At 32.7% G+C, this 11,510-nt stretch overlaps 1 protein-coding gene across 4 annotated transcripts; it reads right to left on the reverse strand.

Moving 5' to 3' along the window:
• Positions 1–2,740: 2,740 nt before the first annotated feature.
• Positions 2,741–7,628, reverse strand: LOC132303224 (carbonic anhydrase 2-like). 4 transcript variants are annotated; one of them, XM_059800393.1, is made up of 9 exons: positions 7,463–7,628; positions 7,044–7,091; positions 6,314–6,400; positions 6,108–6,156; positions 4,761–4,877; positions 4,577–4,630; positions 4,357–4,442; positions 4,021–4,126; positions 2,741–3,641 (listed from the first exon to the last, which is right to left on the reverse strand). In XM_059800393.1, the coding sequence occupies exons 2-9, from the start codon at positions 7,070–7,072 to the stop codon at positions 3,447–3,449; spliced, it is 723 nt and encodes a 240-aa protein (XP_059656376.1). In that variant the 5' UTR covers positions 7,073–7,091; positions 7,463–7,628; the 3' UTR covers positions 2,741–3,446. The 4 variants fall into 4 exon arrangements, with proteins under 4 accessions (XP_059656376.1, XP_059656378.1, XP_059656377.1 ...); XM_059800395.1 differs by lacking the exon at positions 7,463–7,628 and adding an exon at positions 7,408–7,455; XM_059800394.1 differs by lacking the exon at positions 7,463–7,628 and having other exon boundaries at positions 7,044–7,390.
• Positions 7,629–11,510: the final 3,882 nt, after the last annotated feature.

The raw sequence follows: 11,510 nt of genomic DNA on the forward strand, positions 1-11,510 counted from the left end.
CCCCCTAAGCTACTGGTGGAATGACCTTACAGACAGAATAAAATTAAAATTTGGAACTTGATGTGTAAGAGTAACACGAAAAAAAAACCAATACATGATACATAAACTGATCAGAATCATATTTTCCAAGTAAATTCTTAGTTCTCCTGATTAACTCGACTTGTTAAAGCTACTCAATTATGAACTACTCTTTTCTTTCTCACCAACTCATAACCTTCTCAGGGGCAATCCATCACTCATCCTAAAGGTTTTCTCAACCACCACATTTACTTATATTTTTCTGACACTTTAAATGGTGAACTTTTCATCACCATTATAAATTTAATCAATTTTGCCTCAGTAGTAAAAAAAATTAAAACTGAATTCAACAAGCAAGTCGTAAAGATTTAATTAAATTTACAAATGCAGATAAAATTTAGACAATAAATCATATCAATGGTAATCACAACTGTGACCTTCTTATTCGTGAAAAACAGCAGCATCTAAGAGCATAAGTAAAAAGAGTAAATTCGACTTAACTAAATAGAAACAAGGCCGGCGAAGATAGCGAAACAAACCGTGGCCGGAATTTGACGGCAAGCAAACCAAGGCCGGCGAAGATAGCGAAGCAAACCGTGGCCAGAGAAGAACCCAGAATCAAGGCGCCGGAATTTGACGAACTAAGGCCGGCGAAGATAGCCAAGCAAACCGTGGCCAGAAAAGAACCTAGAATCACGGCGCCGGAATTTGACGGCAAGCAAACCAAGGCCAGCGAAGATCGCGACCAACAAACGCTAAATTTTGACTCTCCTTTCTTTGATCGAAACCCAAACAATTTAGGGTTCTTTGCCGCCGTTTTCTTTTCTTTGCAGGGGTTCGTCTTTTCTCAGATTGTCAATAGGGTTAGCTTTTTGATTATTTGTTTTTTCTTTTTATGTAATAAATTACCATATAAGTTAACGGAAGGCAGATTTAACAGAATAATGCGTTTTGCACCATTTTCGTGGAGCCCACAGACATATTACAAACTGAAGCATACGTGGCCAAACTAAGGCCTTTCATCAGCTCACAGCAGGGGACTGTAGGGTAACTCACAGCAGGGGATTTGAGCCCGAAGATTTTACATTCACTAGAATGGTTATTGAAGATTATTGAAGAAAATCTTACAATTATCCAAGATTTCAAATACGCTAGAATGCTTAACCAATGTCAATTTCAAGTAAAACAAAATCATAATTTACACTAACGGATGACAAATGAAAGAATTAAAAAATGTTAAATTTAGGTGTGATATTAGTTTTGCAGGGGTGTGAAATTTGTTTAGTAGAACTGTGTAAATAGCTTATTTTGATGGTGAAGGGTAATCAGTGTCCCTACTTATTAAACTTCACAATGTATTTTTTCTCATAAATGTCATATAATAACCTGTGAAATGTGTAATTGCCGCATACATGAGAAGAAAAAATATTTGGATAACAAATTGGTACCTAATGAAGCCAACTCAGTTAAAAAAAAACAATTATGTAAGATTTTACATTCACTAGAGAAGATTATAAAAAAAAATCCTACAATTATCCAACATTTCAAATATGCTAGAATGCTTAACCAATGTCAATTTCGAGTAGAAAAATATCATAATTTACACTAACAGATAACAAATGAAAGAATTAAAAAATGTTAAATTTAGGTGTCAAATTAGTTTTATAGAGGTGTGAAATTAGTTTTACAGAACTGTGTCAATAGCTTATTTTGATGGTGAAGGTGATCAGAGTTCCTATTTGTTAAACTTCGCAATATTTTTTTCTCATAAATATCAAATATTAACCTCTGAAATGTCTAATAAATCACCTAGAGCAGGCTCCAATATTTATTGGAGCCTATTCTAGGTGATTTAGAGCCTTCTCTAAATAGAGCAGGCTCAATTACAAAGTGGAGCAGGCTCTACTTTGTAGTAGAGCTGGCTCTACTTGGTAGTGGAGGGTAATCAGTGTCCCTACTTATTAAACTTCACAATATATTTTTTCTCATAAATGTCACATAATAACCTGTGAAATGTGTAATTGCCGCATACATGAGAAGAAAAAATTACGAAGTTAACAAATTGGTACCTAATGAAGCCAACTCAGTTAAAAAAAACAATTATGTAAGATTTTACATTCACTAGAGAAGATTATAGAAAAAAATCCTACAATTATCCAACATTTCAAATATGCTAGAATGCTTAACCAATGTCAATTTCGAGTAGAAAAATATCATAATTTACACTAACAGATGACAAATGAAAGAATTAAAAAATGTTAAATTTAGGTGTCAAATTAGTTTTACAGAGGTGTGAAATTAGTTTTACAGAACTGTGTCAATAGCTTATTTTGATGGTGAAGGTGATCAGAGTTCATATTTGTTAAATTTCGCAATTTTTTTTTCTCATAAATTTCAAATATTAACCTCTGAAATGTCTAATAAATCACCTAGAACAGGCTCTAATATTTATTGGAGCCTGCTCTAGGTGATTTAGAGCATTCTCTAAATAGAGCAGGCTCAATTACAAAGTGGAGCCGGCTCTACTTGGTAGTGGAGGCGGCTCCACTTTAAAGTGGAGCCGGCTCCTTTATGCATTTTTTCATTTTTTCGTTTCCACCCCGATTTGGTTGCCGCATGCATTTCATACCAATTTTTTTGATAACACATTCATACCTACTGAAGCCAATTCAGTTCTAAAAATCAATTATGGAAGATTTTACATTCATTACAATGACAGATCGATGATAAATGAAAGAATCATAAATTTTCTAAATCTACATTGTTCCGTTCAAAACAAAAATTTAACTGTAAATGAACAATATATTAAATGCACAATATTAATAAGATAGTGAAGCAAACCGTGGCCAGAATTTGACGGCAAGCAAACCAAGGCCGGCGAAGATACCGAAGCAAACCGTGGCCAGAGAATAACCTAGAATCAAGGCGCCGGAATTTGACGAACTAAGGCCGGCGAAGATAGCGAAGCAAATCGTGGCCAGAGAAGAACCTAGAATCACGGCGCCGGAATTTGACGGCAAGCAAACCAAGGCCAGCGAAGATCGCGACCAACAAACGCTGAATTTTGACTCTCCTTTCTTTGATCGAAACCCAAACAATATAGGGTTCTTTGCCGCCGTTTTCTTTTCTTTATAGGGGTTCGTCTTTTCTAAGATTGTATTGGGGTTAGCTTTTTGAGTATTTGTTTTTTCTTTTTATGTAATAAATTACCACATAAGTTAACGGAAGGCAAATTTAACGGAATAATGAGTTTTGCACCATTTTTGTAGAGCCCACAGACATATTACAAACTGAAGCATACGTGGCCAAACTAAGGCCTTTCATCAGCTCACAGCAGGGGACCGTATGGTAACTCACAGTAGGGGATTTGAGCCCTTTTTAGAGAGAGAAAGTAGGAAATTTAAGTCTTGACATATAATGGTCAAAAGTTAAATTTTCATAGGGCAGATTAAGGGGAAGCCGAAGTCGAGAGGGGGTTTGAAGCCGAAGTCGAGACCCCATAGGCTAAAAGGTCTGCTGAAAAAATTATAGTGTCCACCCATCAATTGTAGAGTTTTGTTAGCTACTCCATCTCTCACATATGGATATGTTAATAGGTTCACCAATGACGAATTCACTGCCTCCTGCATATTTCATATTCACAGACACAATCAGTATCATTTTATTTTTACTTTTAAACACCCTAGACTCGTTTGAAATCCAATGGTGCAATTGGGTTTGAAAAGGGTTTGTGTAAAAATGGTTTATAGATAGATCATCTTTTCTTTTTAATCTTTCTTTACTAATAGTTTAATATATTTTTTTTCTTTAAATTTTGTAAAAATATAAAAAATGCCCCCACTTATTTTTTTAATGACTCCCTACTATATATTATTGTTTATTTTTATTTTTATTTTTATAAGACAGTCCCTTTTTATATAATTTTCTTATTCGTCACTGACATTTGGTAACGGATTTTGTCATCAAATCAGCAGAAGTATGTTTGGTAAAATTGAGAGTTACCCTTTCACAAATCTTGCATTGTTCCTCCAGTGGTAAATCGCTATGCTCTGATGTCACCTTGGCTTTGGCGGGTAAACCAATTTTGACCCAGTCATCTACAAAGTCACTGCACACATCACAATCAAACATGCGCAAAAAAAAGGTTATTTAGAAAGAAAATATGAACTGAATTGAAAGGTCAATAAGAAAAATGTTCAAATGGAAAGAACATGTATAATTTTTTTTTTTTAATTTTTCGGTAATTAAATATGTGGGAAAAAAAAAGAAGTAAAAAATTATAATAAATACACATGCATGAAGTTGCAACTATTATTGGAAAAAGATATGAATCCTTACTTAGAAGTTGTTCCATCACTCGGAAGAGACATAAGACCCTTAATTCCACCACAACGACTGTGCCCTATTACCAGAATAATCTCCACCTACAAAAATTTTCATTATATTTAGAGACTTTGTTATTCCTCTAGAACAAATGTGAAAATAAATAAAAAGAGGATTTTTTTATTTTTTATTGTTATTATTGTTTGGAATTTTGGAAGATGAATAAAAAAGTGACCTTAAGAATTGCGACTGCATATTCAATGATTGCACCAATTCCAGAATATCTAACCTGTGTAGTAGATAAACATTTCCACATTATGAACGTGTGTTGTGAGACAATATAAAGTGGATAAAGGGGAACTAAAAATATAAATGATTGAATCAACTTTAATAATCTTATTTTTGCACTATTTGAACACCTGGTTAAATGCAGGGGCCATATTAGCAATATTCCGTGACATAAAGGCTTCACCTGGTCGGAAGTTTAGGATATGAGAAGGGCAGACTCTCGAGTCCGAGCATGCAAACACCAGAAACTGCAACATAAAAATTCATACCAAATTTTAAAAAATTAGTCATTAGAAATGCACGGTGTTAACCACCGTCTAGTATTTATTAAAAAAGAAGTTATTTTACTTTTATTTGTTAGAGGTTCATAGTGAGATTTGAACTTAGAACATGTCTTCTCAGATACAATGTACGTTAACTACCATCTACTCGAAAAGTTTAGGTTATACAAGAAGGTTTAAGTTTATGGACAAGTGAAGAAAACACTCATAAAGTATACTCCGCAAAGCACTTTTACCCCCTATTTAAAAAAGTGTGCAAAAAACATCCATAATCTTTTCACATTGTGCAAAAATACCCCATTTGACATAAATTAATATTGTAATACCCGTTTTGTCCATTTACTCTTCCGAAAAAGTCTAAGGAGGTATACATGCTACTAATCTCATAAGATAGAGGTGTTATGTACATATTATATTTGTTTTTTTAAAAAACTTTTTTCTCTATATATGTCTCTAAACATTTTTTTTTTTAACCTTTGAGAATTTGAAGACCAAATATTTGAATTTTTTGAGATTTCAGTTTATTATTTTCTACTAAAATTTATTTTTCTTTCTTTATTTATTTTTTTCGTAGCAAGACTATTAAAAAAAAAAAAAAAAAATCCAATATCAGTGTGCATTGGTTTTCGGAGTTTGAAGCAGATTTGTTTGCTTTAGTTTACACTTTATTTTCATTTTTTATTTTCTATTTTTATTTTTACTTTTCTTTTATACTTTATTTTTATTTTATTTTTTATCTTTACTTGTCTATTGACGGCGTCCTCTAATTGTGTTATTTTCGGTCATTTTATAATATTATTTATTTGTATATACTTTATAAAAGGGTTCAGTAACGGTAATTTAGTCAACTTATGATTTAAATTTGTGAGAGGAACTTATTTGCACCAGATTGAAACTTTGGGGGTGTTTTTTGCACGTGAGTGACGTCCTCCAATAGTGGTTTTTTCGGTCATTTTACAAATTTATTTATTTTTATATATTTTATAAAATGGTTTAGTAAATGTATTTTAGTCAATTTAAGGTTTAAATTTGTCAGAACTATTTGTATTAAACTAAAACTTTAGAGATATTTTTTGTACATAAAGAATGTGATATTTGTAAGCATACTTTAAATGTTCAGTAAGTCATAATTGATGGAACTCCAAATAAAATAATAATAATAATAATGACGGCGCAGAAGAACAAAACATGCATTACCTTGGGGCTCTGGCCTTCTGCAAGTTCATTGTAATATTCTCGATGTTTGCTGCAAAACTCAGCCAGATCCTCAGGCAATTAGGTAATACAATTTATCCAAAGTAGAGTAAATCAGATGATCAAAGTTCTTTGTAGGACTAGACAATTAGTTGGCTTAATAGAACATGTTGTAATATATGTAGACAAATAATTATATATTAACATACTCGAATTCGTTGGTCTTGAATTGCATAAACCCCCTTTTGATCCTCTCAATTGTATCAAATTCGTCCACAGCTGTCCCATTCAAAGGTCTGCAATCCGAAAAATTGCACGAAGGGTCAGTAGTCATATTTTTAAAATTACCGTGATGATAGAGTCATTTTTTTCTCTATATTATAAAAAGAGAGTGGAAAAAAATAATAATAATATTAATTATAAGAGAAAAACTCTTAAACTGTATTTGGAAAAAATTATAGAGAGAAAAGAAAGGAATGAAATAGTTTGATTTAGTTTTCTCAAAATAGCTCTCAAGAATTCAAAAAATTGTTTTCAACATAATATAAAAATGGTTCTTTGAAAAAATATATATTTTTTCATCAAATCATTCTTCAACCAAAGCCATAGGACCTCTCGTGAGAAGGACTCACGTAAGTATCCCTACGACACTCCTCTAAATACGTCAATTGAGCACATAAAACAATTCTCAAAATAAAAACTGTCAGCCAAACTTTTTTTTTTCTTCTTTTTTTTTTTTTTTTTTTTTTTTTTTAAAATTTTTGAAGAATAAAAAACTGAACCAAACAGGTCCGTCCCCCCCCCCCCACCCACCCCCATTTCCATCAATCCACGCTTTTAAGTATAATTATAACTTCTTCATTTGAGTACGAAGAGACAATTGCAGTTCCTCATAAGAGATTATTATAAATGAAATATTGACAAGTACGTAGAGAAAACCTGATAATTTTGCTCATGTCGGAAGCCATATATATTTGTACCTTGTATCTGCAAATTCAGATAATCAGAAACTATATTAAGGTGAAAATCTAAATTAACATTTTTTTTTTTAATTTTTCTTTTTAAGTGAGAGCACTCCCACTAGATTTGTTGACTTGCTCTAAAGAAAAACAAAATAAAAAATACTTATAAAATATTAATGAACTGTGTTTTAAAAGTCAAAAGAAAGAATCTACTGAAAACATAGACAAAATAAATCGAATAAAATATTAATCCTACCAACTTTATTATTAACTGTGTAATTATTTCAAGGAAATAAAAAAAAAAAAAAAAAAAAAAAAAAAAATTCAAAAGATTTTCGTACAAGAAAATATGAAATGAAAGCTAGATTATATGGTTGAATAAACCACAACACTCACAAGCTTGTGATAGACCGTTTATGCAGATCTCAGCCTCGCTAGGGTTGCTATTTATAGGCCCAAGTATGCAAGGTTCTGTGCACCAAAATCATTTTACACGATAAAAACAGTACTGATAAAACGATATAACTGTATATTATCATGTTATACCGATATGATAAAAAATACAGCTCTCCCAGTCACGTTTTTATTGCTCTTATTTGTACTTAGACGTTTCTCATTTTGCTCTTAGTGCACCATCAATAGTTCATATCTACGTTGCTGTCAATTACTGTTTATGCAAAGAAAAATAAAATAAAAATTTATTGTTTATGTGGCTAATATTTTGTTGAAGTAAATAACAAATTATATGATAAGAAAAAGATAAAAACGTTTTGTCTAGTTCATTTATAACTCTTTCCTGGCTTATGTGCGAGAGCATGTGAAAAGGAAATTTTGTTGTGAGGGTAGTCTCACGTGAGCTTAGTCATTTGATCAAGTGATTGTAAAAACTTATTCTACTATCAATGGTTGTTGATATGATTTCACAATTCGGACACAAGGGTTACACGTGTATTCTAACTTAAAAAATAAAAATAAAAATAAAAAAGTCGTTCAGTTTATCCATTTTAATGCATTATCAAAGTTTCACACTCATAAATTATCTTGGCCACTTTCTAGTCAATTGTTTAAATCATCTTCCATCATGCTTAATGGTTCTTAATTATTATTTTTATTATAAGGTCCATGTCTTACCATTTAGATAAGCAAGTGGAAAAAAAAAAATAGTTAAGTGAGTTACATGTCATATTTATCATAACTATCTTATGGAATTGTTTTTGAATTGAACGAGGAATCTATGGTGAATGGTTATGACAAGAACATTGCATGAATGTCCAAACAGGTATGAATTTTTTAAATGTTACAACTCACATGATAAATTTGTACTTCTTTATATATTTGTCTATAAAGGGCACTTCTGATTCTCATGTCACTAACGCGTGGTAAAAGGTTGGAGTGGCCCGAGTGAGTAAACCCTTAGGTAACCTAGGCACAGAGGCTTAAATTATGAAAATCTCTATTAAACTTGTTTGATTTTTCACCAGTCTATTGATTTCTCTTTTTTCTTTTCGTCCTGATATATATATATGAACATATGCTCCATATTTTTTAGCAATAATCCTTATAGTTTTTAAGAGTAAAATGACCCATTCAATCTCACAATGATTTTTAATTAATTTTCTCATTATTGAACTAGTGCACTATAAAAGTATAGCCTTAAGAACCTTATCTTTAAAAATAGATCAATAAAAATAGCAATTAATTTCTCTTAGTATAGATTACACATGGAGAATTTTTTTCATTAAATAAGTATTTGTCTCAATTTGTATTTATGAAGATATAGTGAACTTAAGAGAAATCAATGTCACTCATGTATAAACAAAGAAAAACATATCATCACATTCTCACAAAATCCTTAAAAAAAAAAAAAAAAGAAAAAAAAAAAAAAGAAAAAAAAAAGATAACCTAATCATAAACTACAAGATATGGTCAAATGGAAACAAGATAGACAACAAAGCACAGTCCATGACTATATGACTTCCCTACTTAGGGTGGTTTACACCCATATACTTGTTGGAAACAAGTCCCATAGCATCAATAGGCACTGAAATTGGAATTTTGATTTCTAGGCAGCAACAACAGACCCACATACAGTTCGAGACTCTACCCTATCATCCAATTTAGAATCGTTCAGTTTCTCACCCCATAAATCCAGCCACAACAATAGAGGCTACTCCAAAAGTACATATGAGGTCTGAGCCAAAACACAATCCTTTACTTCGATTAGCAACCAAGCAACAGAGTCCTCGTCATGAGGAATCCAGTTCCTATTGCTAGTACTAGAGTTCATCTAAAAGATACCATCGTCCTCAGAAAGAATCATGTTAAGTTTATCTAGCCAATCAACGCAGGTCGGTCTTTATATATACTCACACAAGTGAGTTGCAATTGGTTCGCTAAATTTTCTCAATCCTTGTGCTCTGCTGGATAATCTCGGTCTAGAGCTGATTATTCCTTATTTTTTAAATATGATGATCATTATAGTTCTACACTTGTTTTAGTATATTTTTGTACGTAATGACCCACATCTAGAGATCCAGATCGCTACTCGGGACCTTACCCGAACCCAATGCCACATAAGGGTACTATAGTCATTTCCTACTAATATAGTGATTCTAGAGTCCCCAAGGGTAAAATAGTCATTTGGCATGGTTATATATGGCTTAGGACTCAAAAAGGGGTAAATCTATCATTTACTAGGGTCATTCAATTATTAAAGTCAAGTCCAAGGGTAAATATGTAACTATACTGAAGTCTGGGGTCAAAATACAAATACTGGACCATTTGTGTGCACACTTGGATCATCCTATCATTTAGAACAGCATTCCAGTGAAGACAACAAACTGTAGGAACCATCTATGGGCACACATGAAGGGATCTATGTGCAGACATGAGATGATATGTGCGCGCAGATGCTCATCTGTTCGCACACTTCAGAGGATTTGTGCACACAGATGAGGGATCTAGCCAAAATTGCTCACAACCAAGGCCATCTAAATGTTCAGATAGGAGCATCTAACCATTTAGATGGTCCCCAAATCCTATGTAATCGTTTAGATCATTTCCCGAACCTATTTCAATGCAATCCAAAGGCAAACAACATGAAAATTAAACCCCATAAACATCATTTAACATACAACCATTGCTTGGAATCATCAAATATCATCTAGTATCCATCATTGATCATTAAATCCCCATGTGAACATTCATACATCGTTAAATGATAAAATTAGATCCAAAATAATATAACTACAAATCAAGGCCTCTATGGCCACAAATACAACGACTTCTCCTGAAGCCGGCAAAAGAATAAGGTCATTACATGTTATAAAATATCCAAAAAAAATGCCTTTACAAAAGATACAAAAATAATCATCAAGCTACACAACTAAGCTTCGGGGGTGCTTTATCTACGACATCCTTGTCATTTCCTGAAAATGTTAGAATATAGGGTGAGCACAATGGCTCAATAGAGATAGCCTAAAATACACCTCTTGTAATCCTATGAATCACACCCAAAGCGTAGAATAAAAGAGAAAGGGATCATATAATGGGGAAAATAAAGCATACAACATAATCTAATTTCCATGCCTCACAAACTATGAAATGGAATGCCATGAAATGCACTCTCCCCATTTCCAAAACCATTTCCATTATAATACAACCTACACCAAAAATGTTAACACAACCCGACCCTAAGCGTCTCCTAGGCATCACGAAGAGAATTGACTAACTATCCCTGACCTAGGGCATCTTTATAGTGACATTTGAGGCCTAGGTAGTTCAACTACACATGACCAAACCGTCTCGTGCCCCTTTCTAGATTGGTTAACCTCGGACCACATGGTGACTCTATAATGTCCATTTTTACAAAACCATTTCAAAACCTTTCAAAAATTAACTTTTACAAGACCGTTGGAAACCATTTAAAACATCCTTTCTAACCCATAACCCAACCAATGTCCATGATATGCATGCTAACATTAACATTTCTTAAGGAAATCAACGCAATACATCATCATTAGAGTATGCTTTAAATCAAACACATTAAATCATCACATTGATAGCTTGAATCATGTAAGGAAAATATTATCTCAAGAACATCAACGTGCAATTAATAACACCTTCACATATGCATCATGCTTTTCATCAAATACATATAATAAAAGACTCACAAAGATTAAAGACTTTGTAGTTTATACTTCCCTACCTCAAATCAAGAAACCCAAGTTCAAGATCCAAACTCAAAATCCACCAACTACATGCAAGACTAGTGTCAAAATGTAGCCCTTTATAAGCTCAACACTTTTTCTAACTATGGCTTCTCATAAATCTCACTCATGAAGGCAAGATCTTAGAGAGAAGGTAGAGAGAAGAAAAGGAAAAAAAAAAAAAGAAATACAGGAGAGAGAGAGTGTGATGACAATGAGAGAGGGAAAATGAAGGT

Source organism: Cornus florida, unplaced genomic scaffold (assembly GCF_030987335.1).
Source record: "Cornus florida cultivar Cherokee Brave unplaced genomic scaffold, ASM3098733v1 CherokeeBrave_3.0.0_Hap2_Chr04, whole genome shotgun sequence".
Classification (NCBI taxonomy): domain Eukaryota; kingdom Viridiplantae; phylum Streptophyta; class Magnoliopsida; order Cornales; family Cornaceae; genus Cornus; species Cornus florida.

What these genes read in the sequence shown, in the direction of transcription:
- LOC132303224 (XM_059800392.1), bottom strand. Translation starts at nt 6,438, where the DNA reads ATGACTACTGACCCTTCGTGCAATTTTTCGGATTGCAGACCTTTGAAT. An exon ending in TTCAAGACCAACGAATTCGA is followed by an intron (nt 6,157 to 6,313) that starts GTATGTTAATAT and finishes TGAGTTTTGCAG; the next exon opens with CAAACATCGAGAATATTACA. An exon ending in TGGCCCCTGCATTTAACCAG is followed by an intron (nt 4,631 to 4,760) that starts GTGTTCAAATAG and finishes TCTACTACACAG; the next exon opens with GTTAGATATTCTGGAATTGG.